Below are 16,959 nucleotides of genomic sequence, written 5' to 3'. Positions count from 1 at the left end.
CTAAACTTTATATTGTATCTGTTCAATTAGCAGTTTTCCGTAAATGTTTAGACTTAAAATGAAATGAAAATCTGAAATACCATATCCTTTATTTACTACCGTATTTTAATAGAAGAGTCTGTATAGAGTCTAAATACTGTCAGCGTGTCCGTTTATTGGAAATTAGCAGAAGAGAAATTCTTTGGATTAACACACGAGTTTTAATTGAAATTCCAAACTCTTGTACAAGGACCCCTTCCTGGTCAGAAAATCAGTCTGCAAGCAGTTAGCTGCCACCAGTCTCGCAAGAAAGAGATGCAAAACAAAGGAAAACATGACATTATATTTTAGCCAAAAATCACATCTTATTGGTTAACTACAGGTGGGGGAAGTCGCGGTTTAGACTTGACTCCCCTTCATTGGTGCTCAGGCTCAGTCCTGGTCTCTTGGCACTTGTCTCCTCCAATCCCTGGGGGCCAGCGCCCTGTTGCGAGAACTAGGAAGTTAGAAGCTTCAGTCTTATCTGTCATTCCCTTATTTGGAGTTATTCATCACGCAGCAGTGTCGAGGTACAGTCACTTCTCTGCCTCCAGGTTTCAGCGCATAATTACTCAGTCACAACACATTCTTAACCTGCTATTCATATCTACATCTACATAGGTATCAGTGTTAATTTCGTTGACGAAGTATTTTCGTTATAATTTTCGTCAACAAGTTTTCACTGACGAAAATGAGACGTTAAAATAAAAATTAAGTGATGACGACGAAAACTAAATAAAAATATATTGACATTTTCGTTGACTAATAAAACCGAGACGAAAATGTGAGTGACGTCTTTAGAAAAGATCCAATCAGAATCAATCTTCTTAGACTTTTTGGTCTTTTATGGAAAGGCCATATTCCATATATATTTAATGAAACTTGTTTTTCATTTAATTTTAATTTAGGATATTTTGTATATTACAATAGTTTTACTAAATTACACTTAAATTAAACCCAATAGATTTTAGTCGACTAAATCTACTGTAGATTTAGTCGACTAAAATCTTATTCTTGAATCTAAATATTCTATATTCTAAATATTCTAGTTTAAGATTTTAGAATATTCTAAAATCTTAAAATAGACTAAAACTAAAACAAAGCAGATGACTAAAATATGACTAAAACTAAAATTGCATTTTAGTCAAAAGGCTATGACTAAAACTAAATTAAAATCTGCTGTCAAAATTAAAACTGATAGGTATACATAGGTTAGTATGCAATATTAGTGTGAGTGTAAGCGGTGTGTTCCTTCTGCAGAAACCTACTCTTTTCGGTACCTTGTGTGTCTCTTCACACTGTGGAGACAGTGCTTAACCTTCTTTCTTTAGTGTGTCAGGTCTGCATAACTCTTTGCAACAATGTGTGCATAAACAATATTTAACAAGCTAAATGGAATGTAACTGCTAATAATATTTTTCCCAACAATACACACCCATGTTGTTATTGTTGTTTTTAGTGCAATCTTTCTTCCTAACTGCTAAATTCCAAATTTTCAGAACAGAACACCAGTCGTCAGTGGTAACAGCACAGATTTAACATAGGAGCTACTGCTGGATATAGGCACAGGGTACTACAGATATGCTTCTGTGGATGGAATCTAAAAGATAAGTAAAATCATTGGAAATTGAATAATATTAGTTTTAAGATGGCCAAAGATGGAGGAAAGTGATGGGTGTGGAACGGCTTTATTTGTTCTCCATTTGAAATTCACATTTTCATAGTAGCACTTGGATTATTTTCAGGGCTAAGGAATTGAAAGACCCAAAAAGTAGATTATGCAGTTAACAAATACCAAGCTGCTCGAAACTTGCACTTGCCACAAAGACGTATTAAGCGGACTATCATTGCTAAACACATTTCATGATGAATAACTCTTCATCAACCTTAAAGCTCTAGTTATGTAAGAGAAGGCACAAGCTTACATACTTTCCACTAAACTTGTTACAGTAAACATGTGACAGTATTCTAACCAACACATACACAAAGACAACATTTTTCAGTTTCCATCACATCAGAGGATGTAACATTGACTTAGTTTCATATTTTGAAGGTGTACCTTACCACGACATAACCTAGCCCAAACCCTAACCCTAACCTAATTCTAACCTGTAGCCTAAAACCAAGTTTTAATGCTCAAGAAAGAGTCTGAAAAAGTGAGAACCAGCCAAAATGTCCTCACTCAAATAGAATTATGCTCAAAATGGTCCTTACAAAGACAGTATATGGACACACATTGTTTTACTCCTTTATGCGTCCAAGGGCACAGGACACATGGACAGACACACCAAATTGAATGCATAGAAGCATATCTGTGTCAGGACAACACAATCTCCTCTGTTGGAGTAGAAAGAGGTGGGCTTAATGTAGGTCCAGTCAAAGTTCCGCAGCTTCAGTGACCTCTGACAGTGTCGGTCACTAAGTGCCACCAGGGCACGCACGATAGCGTATTTGGCTGAGCAGCTAATGGCTGTCACTGTTCGCACTTTGTCAAAGTGCAGCAGGAAACAGGGGTCATCCTGGAGCCACAAGACACATGAACACAGTTTAAGATAGCAGTATTTTTAAACACATTTTGTGTTACCACTATCAAATCAGACACTGTAATTTAACAACAGTTGTAAGTACGGTCACTCAACACTGTACTTCAATACAGTTATACAGGTTTTTGTACTTTATTTGCATTTAGAACCAAATATTTAATACAAAATACAGTATAATTTGAAATATTTTTGATCTCCTGTGGGAAATTCACAAGCTACACGGCAGGATGTAAATTACTAAACTATGCCAGCATATAAAATAAAATTAGCTGTACCGTTACCACCTGTAATATTAAAATGATGAACACAATAATGCATCAATAATTATGATCCAATAATGTACATTCATGTGAAATGTGTCACGGAGTACTTTTACTTTTAGTACTGCAAATATGTTTAGCTGCTAAAGCTTTTTTTTACTTTTACTTGTAACATGACTTTTTACACCATGGTATTACCACTTTTACTGTTGGGCACTTCCTCTACCACTGTTTAACAATAATGTGAAAGACACAATAGACCTCAAATTAATTAAAAGTAGACTTGGGCAAGATATATAAAAAGTAGGTCAGCTGCTCCAAGGTGAATGCTTGCATGGCTTAAGAATGTCTCCAGTGCACTAAATGTTGTTATAGGTATATACCACAAATTTTTCATATTTAAAGAATGACATGTTCAGTGATTCATCTGACTGTTGTTTTGTTCACTGGTATAAAGCTTCAGATAATGTGCCCAGATTGCTACATTAATAAAACAGATATTTGATGTGGTTGTGCACAACAAATACAGCATATGTATTGTAACACTTTTTTCTCTCTCTTTGTTTTTTTATTATATTTGTTTTTATTTTGGTTTCCAGTGAAGGACACCTATTCCTTCTTTGGTCCCACACGAAAGACCATAACAGTAACATCTTTGAAAAGTAACTACATCATTTGAAATGTGAAATTATAATTTCAGATAAATTAGATTATTATAAAGCTTCTATAATTAGAAATAGTAAAAGTGTGATTATGCACAAATTGTGGTAATTAGAAAATGTCTTATTTTAATAATGTTAGTGTGCCATTCATTCTTTTTATAGGAAACAATGGGACGTAACACAGGATTAATAGATACAATAAAATATGGTTAATTACCACATCAGGGTCCCGTCCGTCAACAAGAGTCAGATCTTGCAGAGACCAGACCTCCGTTCTCCTGTAGCACTCTTGTATGCTGGAGCGCTTGGTGTGGGACTTTTTGGTTCCGGACTTTATGGATGTCTGAGATATCTGACATCGCACTATACATACCTGCACTACTTTGTTTTTGGCAACTACAAAAAAATTAGACAATAACAGAGTTTTTAAAAAATCTGCACTAGAACGGTAAAGGACAGACTTTACACAGCCTGCTTATGTTTTAGTAAAATACAATGACAAGGTCACATTTTTACCGTTTCTCTAGAACCAAAATAATATGTTGTACTATCTATAAAAGAAGAAAAGTATTAGGAAGATAAAATATATTTGACTCTTAAAAATGCTTTTACTTTGAAGAAAGCTGTTTACCTGAAACGCAGAGAAAATGTCTTCCATGCGATGGCTCTTCAATCTCAATAAACTCCACGAGTCTCTGTTTTGCAGGTCGAAATAAAACTCTCTGCATCTCCTCCCTCAGAAGAGACGACATCACTGAAGAGAGGAAGAAACAAATCTACACTGAATGGTGGGAAAAGCTTCAAAACAATAAGATGAGAAGACCACGGGTGAGTGAGAAGAGATGAAAAAAATACCAGCCAGTAAAAGAGAGACAGAGATGAGAAAAGGACAATGAAGAACAGTGAAACCTGGCAGTGGTTGGGAGGGAGGTGCTGATGTTTCCTCTGGTCAGACCCCGTGAAAATATGTGGTTGTACGTGTAATGAGCTCTTACTCCTCCACAAGCAGCCACACACATGCAAACACACAGTTATGTTTCCATCACTTCAGAGGACAATACATTGACTTGGCTGACATGATTTCATGGAGACTTGCCCAAACCATAACTACCACCTTTAACCAAGTCTTCACCATACATTTCTGTGATTTACAACATGTGGAATTGCTTTTAGTCCACAAAAGGAAGATCAGCCCCCACAGTGTGACTGCATACACAGATGTTGCCACAATGTGAGTAACACACACACACGCAGACACACAGACGCATACACACTCCAGTGGTCAGGACTGATGTTCAACTATATTAATCTTTCATTAAAGTAGTGCCTTCATACCAACTTTCCCAGGAGGTATTCAGTAAAAGGGGAGCAATAAAAGACCAATCATTTTACCCTTTTATCACTTCAATTAAGACCCATTATGATGCTCTGGTTTCCTGCAAATATGGATTTCACTCTTGTGTTTGTGATTATTAGACTGATTTGTGTCTGACACGAGGCATAGATACACACTTTACTGTAGCTGCATGTGGTTATATGTTTGCTCACAACAGTCTCTTTCTGACTTTCTGTGGTCTTCCTGTCTCTCCTCCACTCACTCACATATAGATGTGGGTATATGGCACGGTGCCCACTGTTTTTCTGTGATTAAACGGTTGTTGTGTGGGAAAAGGATGTCCCATAGCACTCTGCAGGGTTTCCATTACCCTGTACTAATTCAATCTCTGAGAACAGGTACGAATAGGGTGAAGCACTTAAATGGATGGATTTTACAAGCCCATAAAGGATGCTACACTTCTTGTGATCTTGGCTCCACAAGACAATTTGCTTGATGTACTGACAAACAGGGCAAACATAAGATTACACTTTTGTTTTTTAAGTTCCAGTTGGTGGGAGAGCAGAACAAAACAGCTTGGGAAGTTTTTTCCATAAGTAGAACCTCCCAAGAATGAACCAGAGCAAAGCACTGATTTGATTTGTTAGCAGGAAAAGAGTGTGGCTCCATTGGATTTGTCACATTTGCGAAAACAAAGATGGGTCGGTCCACAGCTAAGTGCTTTTTTTGTTGTTGTTGATGGTTTTGTGGGTGTTCGCTTGAAAGGCTTTTTGCATCTGAGATGGAAAAATGAGCAGATGGGCAGGAAGTAGGGAGGAAAGGATATATACAAGTGTTGAATCTCATGAATAACACATGAGGTTTATTGTACTTACTTATCATAAACTTTAACCCCAGTAGGTTTATCATGTACATTTAAATTATGTTATTTTCAGAGTAATTGGAGAAATCCCAGATTTTCTGCAGGAGTATTATTATAATGTATGATAGAATACACAAGAACAAGAGCCGTAAATACTTTTTATTCATATTAAATAGAAATGGTGCATTGATGTGTTCATATCTGTATTATTAACAACAAAGATTTATTAAATCAACAGAAAATAAAGCCATAGCAATTGTAATACTGTAAGAAGACAACATGGGAGGAGCATGGAAAAAAGGGATGCATGATTAAAGAGGACAAAGACAAGGTTAATGTAATTTAAGAGTAAAGTCAGTATGAGGAGGAGACGTGTATTGCTGGAAGACTAGATGAAATAAAAGAAGCTGGGAGGGAAGGAATATGAAATAGAATATTATTGAGAACAACAGGGGAAGAAAGGAAATGTGAAGGACACAGAAGAATTGGAAATATGTCATTGGAAGAGAAACGTGAAGACATGAAGAACCACAGACGACCTAAAGAAAAAAGCAGAAAAGGTGAAAAAAGATTAGACAAGGAGAAGAGGAGTTAAGGACTACATGTTATTGATTATGCAGGAAGGTGCGATGAGCGAGCAGAGAAAATAACAGACAGCAAAAGGGGAAAATCCTTAAGAAGCAGATATAATTATTAATCCAAACAACCCTGAAAGAGAAGTGAAAATGATAATGGAGAAAAGCTAGGGAGCAATGAAGGAGACTGAAGAAAGGAAAATAATTCAAAGAGAAATTCTGAGAAGGTGAAGTGAGCAGTATAATGAGTCCAAGAATTAATGAGGCTGGCACTGTTATACACTGAATAAACTAAGAGAGAGCCAATGAAAACATTTGCTTAATGCACAAGCCTGAGGCTGGAATTACAAGTGTACTCATGTGAAAACTGGAACATCTTGCTGTTTCCATTAAACATATAGATTATGAATATTACAACAACACATTTATATTTTGTGATAATTCCATCCATCCATTTTCTATACCCACTTTTTCCTGAAAGCCAGGGTCACAGGGATCTGCTGGAGCCTATCCCAGCTCTCTCTCGGGTGGAAGGCAGGGGTACACCCTGGACAAGTCACCAGTCCGTCGCAGGGCCACATAGAGACACACAAAGACAGACAACCTCACACACTCACACTCACTCCTACGGGCAATTTAGATTCACCAATCAACCTGGTCTGTGGGAGGAAACCAGAGTACCTGGAGAAAACCCACACAAGCACGGGGAGAACATGCAAACTCCACACAGAAAGGCCGGGTTACGAACCCACGACCTTCTTGCTGTGAGGCAACAGTGCTAACCGCTCAGCCACCATGCTGCATTTTGTGATAATTTAATAATAATAATAATTTGGTATTTTGGCTTATGCATACAATAGATTTTATCTGTTTTCTGTAGGCTGATTTCTGTTCATTTATGGCTATTTTACATTTGAAAAACTGCACTTTTTGGCGTGGTATAGGTGTATGTCTTTGTCATAAGGTACGCTTATATTGTGATGGCTTAGATTATCACATAATGCTGAATTTCATACATTGTGATATCATTATCATGACAGAGGACAGAGATGACAACAATCACTGTGAATACAGTCAGCTCAGGGAGATGCTCAGGGAGATTATCAGGGAGGAGAAGTGACCTGTGACCCAGTGTGCAGCTACTTTAGTCATGACTCATAAATAATGCAAACAAAAAGTCAAGCTTAATTTAGCACTGCCATTTGGACTTGACACAGAATTATCAGACTGTTTTTTCATGCAGTTATTTCACTCATGTGGAAAGCCCAGAACAATATATCTCACTAATTTACACATAAAACTTGCTTTGTCATTTTTATGCATCACATCACGCAGCTTTTAATGAACAAAAGTTGAGGTTACACGGTGCACACAATATATGTTCACACCCATATAAAGACACATAAACAAATGGGTCTTCACTTACACACACATAAGTAAACTGCTGTACCACAGCCTTCTCCTGTCACAGAGCTGCTGTTAGTCTTATAGCATTTCAGCTGCTGCACTGAAATGTGAAGAGTTGACACAACTAGAACAGAACCTCTTTACAAATGTAAACATATGATTAGCACACTAATTTTTGTTTTCTTTTTCACTGCAACCATTATATTATTTATGACTTGTACACTACTGTCATCTGTATTGTCTAAGGGGACCTTGTTTATAGCTGTTAAGTTTATCTTGAAAAAATGCTAACTTTGTTTTAAGCAACTTATAGTCTCTCCTTATTTTAATCATCATTTGTGACATGGTCGTTTTGACCAAATGTGAAATTAAATCAGCATCTAATTTGACATTATTTATTCCTAGTGAAAAGTTTCTGTTTTCTAATTCAGGGGAACCTCGACATAGCAACATCATCAGGGCCTGTGGAACTTGTGATTTGATACTGATAAAAGGGGAAACCCCCGGTCACCAGGCAGGTCATCCCCAACCTCCTGTGCACTCTGCTGGCGATCATTCGATGTCACATTCACGGCCCATTTCCTGCCACCTAAACAGTGTTTTCATGGAAATAAAGCAGTGGTGTCAATGACGTGTAAGTGTAAGTAATGCGAACAAACTACTAATGTCAGTGTCTGATTTAGATGAGTTCATTTGTACAGAATCGCTGTATCTGAGCAGTAACTGTGTCTGGCTGGAGAAGCTGCACAGTCGTGGCCAACAGTGCGACCTACGGGCTCTATTGCGCATGAGTCGCAGCGAGAAGCGGCCTCCTGTTTTTCTCCCCAGCGCCGAGTGCCCCCCCACCCGATGCAACGTCCACGGGAGCCAAACACGGAGACGGCCATCGAGTCTCCGTGAAGGTGAGGCTTTTTTAATGCATATCGGCACCCGGCGGATCGTCACATAACGCGGTCCCTGCGCTCGGTAATCGCTGTTTTTCATGCTCGGACTGCAGCGGCTGCTTCGGGACCGTTTCCGCTCGAGGGATTGAGCAAGGCCCAGTGACCCACATTCAGAGCCGCGAGTGTGTGTGTGTGTGTGTGTGTGTGTGTGTGTGTGTGTGTGTGTGTGTGTGTGTGCGCGCGCGTGCGTGCGCGCAGCTCTGTCAGTGTGTGTGTGTGTGTGTGTCTCAATGTCAGTCAGTCAGTCTGTGTGTGTGTGTATGTATGCGTACATACATCTGCCGCGAAAACACTTCCACCTTCGCAGCTTTTTCTTGCCGAAATTTGTTTTTGTCGGAATTTACGAGGCTCGTTTCCCGCTCTCGTGGTTCGTGTTCTCGCGGTGTTTGCGGAGCATCGGTGATATTTTGCAGATTAACGTTATTTTGTCTTCAATGTCAGTTGTTGCGTGACAGCTTGAGGCTCGGCGGCTGCTCGCCAGGAGAGACTGGTATTCCTGCTCTTTGCTGTGTTTTCCTACAAATGACAAAAGCATTTTCCCCACTGAAACCGTGTTATTTAGTGTTTGTGCGTGTATGTGGGTGAAACGGGGCAGTTAGTTGCATGTCTTGAGTTCAGTGGGCAGTTTTTGTTAGCGAGTATAGTTAGCTAGCTAGCTAGCTAGCTATATGGGCTGCTCTCCTTCGCTTGAACAGCGAACACCTGTGGCACTGAAAGGTATATTAAAATGTTATTCTGCATAAATCGTAGGTTATGGTTCTTTTGGTTGGCTGCCTTAGGTAGGCACTCTGCACTGAGCTGTGTAGTTAACATTAATGTTTATTCATTGGTAAGGCTGTAGCTAACTTACAGTATTGGCTGCGGGTCAGGTAACTAACTACTGTTCAGGGCTGTCAAGAGTTGTGGTCCTGGACCACCACGGGGTCTCTATGGTCCTTCAACTAAATGCTTAAATCTCTGCGTTGTCTTACACCAAGAGTTAGTGCAAGTCGAGAATCTGTCAGGATGTCGATAATGTCCTCCACCCGCGCAGTCATATTTTACAGCAGAATCCTCTTAAATGGGGTTAAATGCAGCGTGATTCACGTTGTGGTCTGTTGTCCAGCTGGTGTCTGGGGCTGCTTGACAAGTTTGGGAACAGTGCTTTTGGACTAACTACATTTAGAGGCCTACTAAGACGTCACAAATTTCCCACAGTGATAAAATGCTGCAAATGTTAGTTGATTAACTCACAGCAAATTAATCTGCAGCTACTTTGTGAATAGAAAAGCTGTTTTAAGCAAAGATGTGACATTTCAGATTCCTACTGCACTGCTTTGTCATACACAATAGAAAACCTAATATGTTTTTTTTTTAGATTGTTTGTCAACAAAGCAAAGCTGTCTGAGGATGTAATTCTGGATTCTGGGAAATTACAAGTGGTCTTGCAGTTCTGTGAATATCTTTTTCTTTTGGTCAGACAAAGCAAACAATGTGAATAAGGTCACTTTTCACTCTGAGAAACTGATGGTCATTTTCTCAACAACCAAACAATTCTTAAATGGCTTGTTTGTTGTTGTTTTCGTACTTGCAGCAGCTGGCATATTACATTGTCCAGCTTTAAAATTTGCATGCATGGTGAAACAGTGAACACAGGCTGGTTTGTTTTGTTGTGTTGCAGGTAAGGCCTGATTTATACATGAAGATCTGTCAGGATAGGATGTAAAACATCTACTTTGGCCTGCAAAAAGACATTCCAGAAAGTAAGTTGAAAATATGTGTTCCCTGTTTTTTCATAATTGGCTCACCAGGCTCCACAGGTCTTTAGAAGTACTAATATAGGCATTATAACTGTTTATGTACAGGTTTTCTGTGGTGCACTAATCGATGGTATTCACTTTTTAAATTATTTATGGAACATAAAGTTAGGCAATCAGACCCTTTCAGCAGTCATATTTCATAAAAATGTTTCATTAGCCATTGATTTTTCATTTGTTTATTAAAATGCTGCTTAGAATTTCTTAATTAACATGTTTCAGCGAAGTCAATTTTCTTCACTATCCCGTTCGCTCTAAAAATGGAAAATTTCTGAAACCTGTTCCCAGAATGACCCACTGACTTCACATGAACCCACTTTTCTGCTCTGATTTCATCCACAGGTTTGGTGGACTGCGATGTCTTTCCTCTGGTCTGATGTCATTTTGCCCCAATGACCTCAATGCAAGTTTGGACTGCAGAGTCAGCTTTGACCCCAAATCCTTTCTACAACCCTTGAGAAAAGAAGTTGACTGACAGCGTGCGAAAGTTGCAGTGGGGTGAGAAGTGACTACACGTACATTACATCACACTGATATACACAAAGCTGTATTCTTGTAAACTTGGAATACACTCATGAAAGGGTTTAAAGTTTATTGGTACAGATCACAGTTTTAGTTGAGTAAATATAATTGTATGGCATTGAAATGTACTGTGCAGGGCTCTGTGGGGGTCAGACCATCTGCTGCAGGGCTCCTGGTTCTTCTTGCCTCTGAAAATAGTTCTTCATGAACTCTAGTGGGTTCTTTATGGGCTTGTCCTGCATAATGGGTTGAACAGTGAACCTGGGATCAATCAGACACCTGATGGTGTTGTGTGATAACAATTTAAAGCATTTAAAGGAGCTAAAACTCTTCCAGAGTACTGCATGTTCCTTAACATGTTTGCAGAATATTTAGTGTTTTTCTCACAAGAGATATGCTCTTCAGGCATTTGCGTTAAAAGTATTATTCAGTTGTGCATTGAAGTATAAAAGTCGTCAATAAAGTAAACCAGTTATCTGCAAATTTTGTTGACTGTTGTGATTAGTGTCAGCGATGTACTTATAATGTACTTAAAATTTTAATGTGTCTAATTATCAAAAAGTCCATGAATAAATACATGAATGTCTCTTTATTATAGCATATGGTAATTAGGAATTTGATCCATGTGCACATAATTCCAAAGGCTTGGCCTGCTCTAATTTTAGGGCTGGTCATTTAACCTGTTTGTCAAGCTGAGTATGTTTTTTGTGTGTGAATGGATGAAGTTAAAAATTTGTCAATATAAAAGTATTTGATTTGAGTCAGTAGGTAAAACAAGGGCATTGTTCAGGGTCTTACTTTATTGTACTGTGTGCAAAACCTTACCTGTCTTTAATTTAGTGAATTTTGATAACAATTAAACTAAGGTAATTTAATGCAATACTTATTCTTCTGTCTCTGCAGGTTGTCTTCCAAATGCCTACCTCACGCCTAAAGAGAAATTCATTGCAGCCACAGCCCTGATCAGCAGCCACCATGACATCAAGCATAGGGTATACTGCAAAACAAACCTAAACAAAAAAAAAAAACACTTTCTGCCCACTTTATTAGGTACACTTCACTAGTTTACCTGTACTACAGAAAATTTTACATTTTTGCAAAGTTTGTATTGTTCAGTTTTTGTATAATTGCAAATGTATAATTTCTTGAATGTGTTGTAATGAGTGGTTACTATTTTTCTTCCCTCCTTAACATGAAGCAGACAGATAATTAGGAACACTGAAACTAAACCATTTAAATATATTGCATAACAGTTCTAAATAAAATTTGTCAGTAATTTAATTGAAATGTAGACAAGAACTCACCTTGTTAATATGCATATCTCACTTGCAACCTTATATTCTCTCTCTTGTGTGTGATCGAAATATAATTCATCTCCTGGCATGTAGGAATCCTTATTAGCCAACATCCGTCATTAGGTATTATTAAAATGCATGTCTGTTTTCAAACTTCCAACAAACATGCACACACACGAAAACACAGTGAGTTGGGAAAAGCTCTAAAAAGTCTGTAAACCTTTTTCTCCTGCTGCAGGGATGATTGTAGCATCTTTGATGGGTTGATGGAAGAAGATGAAAAGGATAAAGCCAAACGGTAAAACATCACATGGTTTTTAAATGATTGTGTCTTGATCAGATATAACAGTTGTGGATGAATATGAATAAAGTTTTAGGCTCCGTAGAGAGTATACTGTCAAAACTGACTTTACTGTATGTGACACACAGCACCCATACATTTCCATAGTTAGATGACACACTAAAGAGCTCAGGGGTGCTGCATTTTTTTTTCTTTATGTAAAAACAGACATAAAGACATCTTTTGATTGCACCATGTTTTGAATCTAATTTATGACTGATATTTTGATTGTAGAGTGTCCCGTAACAAGTCTGAGAAAAAACGACGAGACCAGTTCAATGTCCTCATCAAGGAACTCGGCACAATGTTGCCAGGCAACACCAGGAAGATGGACAAGTCCACCATTCTGCAGAAAAGCATTGACTTCCTATGTAAACACAAAGGTTAGGGCTACCAGCTTGCCCTTGATCAGGTCTGCAGAGGCCTGGCTTGTCTCAAACTTATTTGCTCATATGTACACTGTTGTTTACTCTCACTACTAGAGTTTGTTAAAGGCGCCATGTTTTTATTGCACTCTTTATGAGACATAGTCTAAATTAGTCTTCAGTTAATTTAACTTTGTGGCTCTGTGCACGTGTTATTCCTTTTAATCCTAGCTCTTATCATTGTTGTGCATAGTTAACTGACCCTGAGCTTTGAACTGTCATTACATTTTTGGTAAATGGTAAATGGCCTTATACTTGTATAGTGCTTTTCTACACTCAAGTGTACTCAAAGCACTTTTACACTATTTGTCCATTCACCCATTCGCTCACACAAACACTCATACACATTCATACACCAGTGGAACAACCACCAGGGGCAACTTGGAGTTCAATGTCTTGCCCAAGGACGCTTCGGCCTGTGGACCAGGGAAGCCGAGGACCGAACCACCAACCCTCTGGTTTATGTTCAACCTCTACCTGCTGAGCCACAACCGTCCCATTTTCGTACTATGTTGCTCTGCTTTATTGCCTTCTCTCTTTTCCCTCAACATATTTACCTTGCCTTTTTCCACTGAAAGTTTTGCCATTTTATCAATTTCAATTTCTGTCCCTCTCCTCCATCAGAGATTGCAGCGCAGTCAGAGTCGAGTGAGATCAGGCAGGACTGGAAGCCCCCATTTCTTAGCAATGAAGAGTTTACCCAGCTCATGCTGGAGGTCAGAAATCTCACAGTTTATATTGTAATCCTGCATGTTACAATAGGTGACAGGTATAATAGCCACTTATGTTACTGCTGTGTTAGGGTTTTCATGTCTAATTCATCACAACAAATATACATAGATTTTAAATCAGTTTTTAGAATTCAAAAAGCTGTTGTAATATTTCTTTGTTTATATTTCTTTTGAATGATATTTTTACATCTCTTCTCATTTAATAAAGTCAGACTCATAACTCTTCAGGTTTTTACTTATTACTGTTCTAATAACTAGTCGCCATCTTCCCTTTCACTTGTGCTTCATTATCAGGCTCTAGATGGATTCTTTATAGCAATAATGACAGATGGGAACATCCTTTATGTCTCTGAGAGTGTCACATCACTACTAGAACACCTACCGGTGAGTAAAACTGGTTCTTTTTTTAGCTTAGTGTGTGTTATTCTTCAACAGTATTTGAACAAGCGTTAACAGTGTTTTGTATGTAATTCAGATGAAACTTGACAGGATGGCCTGTGCCTGCTAAAAGAATTTGGTATTTTTCCTGATGTGTGTGTTGTCATGCGTGCATGTATGTCTGTATTCCACCAGGCGGACTTGGTGGACCAGAACCTGTTGAACTTCCTACCAGTTGGGGAACATTCTGATGTGTACAAAGCTCTGTCCACGCACCCCACCGACCCAGAGAGTCTCACATCTGATTATCTGAAGAGTAAGTAACACCCAGTCACTTTACAGCATACCTCCTGCTTGTTTTAGCAGTATTCAATAATACAGTACTGTCATTAACATATATTACTTTAAAATTGGATTAAAAATCCGTTACCAGTTTGGTATATCATATCCCTGAGCCATCTTCTCAGACTGGAACATCTAAAGAGTCAACACAATGACACACAAAAAGTAAATATTTCGCAGTTAGTCTTGATTTTCTTTTATCTGTGAAAACAACAGAACAGTATTATTTTGTTGTTTTTTTTTTTTTTTTTGTGGATGCAGCAACATTTGTATATTGAGTAACTTATATTAGTTTTGCCTTCAGGTAAGACCCATATGGAATTTTGCTGCCATATACTACGAGGGGCCATTGACCCCAAAGAGGCCCCGGTCTATGAATATGTTAAGTTCATCGGCAACTTTAAGTCACTCAGCAATGGTAAGTCATTTAAATAGCAATGCTTATACTAAAAAGGCATTGCAAATGACAAACCCTTGAACACTAAAATAGTTAGGTCTTTTATATTTTGCCTGAAGTATTCATATTCATGGGAAAGTACAAAATGACAAAAATGTCTGTGTTGACCCCATTTTAAGTGGATGTTAACAAAATAATTTCTACAAAAATGATCAATTCTACAGTGTACATAAATTTTTATTTATGTGAGAATTGTGTTGCTCACCTTGAGTGTGGTCGTTCCATGCTCTGTCTGCCAAGCCCTTCACTCTGTTTTCTGTTGTGTAGTTCCCAACGTAACGAGGAACGGTCTGGCAGGAGTGTTACAGAGATCGCTACAACCTGCGTTTGATGACCAAGTGTGCTTTGTAGCCACAGTGCGGCTGGCCAAACCTCAGTTTATCAAGGTGCATAGCAAAAACACACACAGTCAGACATGCAAACAGTGTCACAATAGTTGTTAATTCGTTTATCTGTTGATTTTGTTTTTACATTCTTAGGAGATGTGTACAGTGGAGGAGCCTAATGAAGAATTCACCTCCAGGCACAGTTTAGAGTGGAAGTTCCTTTTCTTAGACCATAGGTATACACAACATACACACATTTAATTGTGCATCGTGTTCGGCAGATAGAATAGATTCTACCATTATAAAGCTCCAGGACTTTGTGAAGCCTACCTTTTGTTTTTTTTTCTTTGCAAGTGTGATTTATAATGTTACCGTTTCTGCTATTCAGAGCTCCACCAATTATCGGCTACCTGCCTTTTGAGGTTTTGGGAACATCAGGGTATGACTATTACCATGTGGACGACCTGGAGACGCTAGCCAAATGTCACGAGCACTGTGAGGACTCACATTTTCTCACCTTATTGTGGATTTCTTTGTAAAAGCCATGTTGTTTTCTCTCAGCTCTGTTTTTGTGTACCTGTTCAGTGATGCAGTACGGTAAAGGGAAGTCTTGTTACTACCGTTTCCTGACTAAGGGTCAACAGTGGATCTGGCTTCAGACCCACTACTACATCACCTATCACCAGTGGAACTCACGACCTGAGTTTATTGTTTGCACACACACAGTAGTCAGGTACTGTGGCTGAATGCTGTCTCATCTTCACTTTTGTCTGCATCTTTTACTGACTGAAAATTTTTGTTGTTTCCAGAACATTAAGGGTCTGTAATAATAAAGGGCTCCACATAAGTACCTCCGATATCTTTAACTTTTAAAACGGCATTTCTAAATTTCCTTCACATTTCTCATGTGTACACCCCCACCTATTTTTTTGTCTAAACTGCAGCTATGCAGAAGTGAGGGCAGAACAGCGCAGAGAGCTTGGTATTGAGGAATCAAAACCAGAGGTTGCTGTGGATAAGGTGAGAAATCAGTCTCTATACTCTCTAATCTATACTCATCACTGGCTATAAATACATAATCCTTATTTTAAAGTAAAAACATACACTACATATACTCTTGCATACACTATGTTTTGTATGCAAGAGTAATCGTTTAAAAATATGCTGTTGTTTGGTGAATATGTAGGTTTGCTGTCTAAGCCTGACTAAGAGATAAAACTAAATTATCAGCAGTCAAATTGGATTTGGTTTATTGATTGACATTCTATACCGCAAGCATTACAATATATTCGGCCACATAAGAACCTGTCATGTAACTAATGTATTAATGTAAAGACACAAACACATATTATGTGAAGTGTGTCACCCATCAGGAAGTCAAAGGCTTTCTTCCAAATTTGTTACCTATTAACCTTTGCCTATTAATATTTCCCACTTGTCACACTATCTACAGCTCTCTGACGAATTGACTGTTGTTCTCTAATATTGCCTCAGTGAACGTGACTTTTTATTAGGTCAGTGTCTCAAGATGAGAACAATTAATCTGTCCTGTATTATGACTCATGCTAGCTAGCTTAGCATGCTAAATAGGGTACTTCACTGGTGAAGATGAGGTGGCAGAGAGTATTTTTCTGTTGCTTGGTGGCCTGAGTAACATGCTGCTGATGGTAACACATGCCTTGCACCTTGACATAGAGCTCGCTGTTATGGAAGGTTGTGTTTAATGTGTGGATGCAGTTA

General features: G+C 38.4%; 2 protein-coding genes across 8 annotated transcripts in view; one reads left to right on the top strand and one right to left on the bottom strand.

Moving 5' to 3' along the window:
- Positions 1–1,703: 1,703 nt before the first annotated feature.
- Positions 1,704–4,421, bottom strand: exoc1l (exocyst complex component 1 like). Of its 2 annotated transcripts, none has more exons than XM_026303940.1 (4): positions 4,393–4,421; positions 4,115–4,237; positions 3,701–3,879; positions 1,704–2,537 (listed from the first exon to the last, which is right to left on the bottom strand). In XM_026303940.1, the coding sequence occupies exons 2-4, from the start codon at positions 4,233–4,235 to the stop codon at positions 2,268–2,270; spliced, it is 570 nt and encodes a 189-aa protein (XP_026159725.1). In that variant the 5' UTR covers positions 4,236–4,237; positions 4,393–4,421; the 3' UTR covers positions 1,704–2,267. The 2 variants fall into 2 exon arrangements, with proteins under 2 accessions (XP_026159725.1, XP_026159724.1); XM_026303939.1 differs by lacking the exon at positions 4,393–4,421 and adding an exon at positions 4,339–4,345 and having other exon boundaries at positions 4,115–4,259.
- Positions 4,422–8,369: 3,948 nt separating this feature from the next.
- Positions 8,370–16,959, top strand: part of clockb (clock circadian regulator b) — a 29,992-nt gene continuing 21,402 nt past the window's right edge. For 2 of the 6 annotated variants that reach the window (XM_026303110.2, XM_026303105.2), the window contains exons 1-15: positions 8,867–9,097; positions 10,268–10,349; positions 10,746–10,901; positions 11,829–11,917; positions 12,459–12,518; positions 12,795–12,943; positions 13,610–13,701; positions 14,011–14,100; positions 14,290–14,410; positions 14,741–14,854; positions 15,161–15,279; positions 15,373–15,455; positions 15,608–15,714; positions 15,805–15,952; positions 16,164–16,239. In XM_026303110.2, the coding sequence (XP_026158895.1) occupies positions 11,901–11,917; positions 12,459–12,518; positions 12,795–12,943; positions 13,610–13,701; positions 14,011–14,100; positions 14,290–14,410; positions 14,741–14,854; positions 15,161–15,279; positions 15,373–15,455; positions 15,608–15,714; positions 15,805–15,952; positions 16,164–16,239 (1,176 nt within the window). In that variant the 5' untranslated portion in view covers positions 8,867–9,097; positions 10,268–10,349; positions 10,746–10,901; positions 11,829–11,900. Of the gene's footprint in view, positions 8,566–8,864; positions 9,098–9,147; positions 9,325–10,267; positions 10,350–10,745; positions 10,902–11,828; positions 11,918–12,458; positions 12,519–12,794; positions 12,944–13,609; positions 13,702–14,010; positions 14,101–14,289; positions 14,411–14,740; positions 14,855–15,160; positions 15,280–15,372; positions 15,456–15,607; positions 15,715–15,804; positions 15,953–16,163; positions 16,240–16,959 lie in introns of those variants that run through there. The other 4 variants (XM_026303106.2, XM_026303111.2, XM_026303107.1 and 1 more) reach the window with 4 other exon arrangements.

Source organism: Mastacembelus armatus, chromosome 1 (genome assembly GCF_900324485.2).
Source record: "Mastacembelus armatus chromosome 1, fMasArm1.2, whole genome shotgun sequence".
Lineage (NCBI taxonomy): Eukaryota > Metazoa > Chordata > Actinopteri > Synbranchiformes > Mastacembelidae > Mastacembelus > Mastacembelus armatus.
This window is presented reverse-complemented; position numbering and strand designations above follow the sequence as displayed.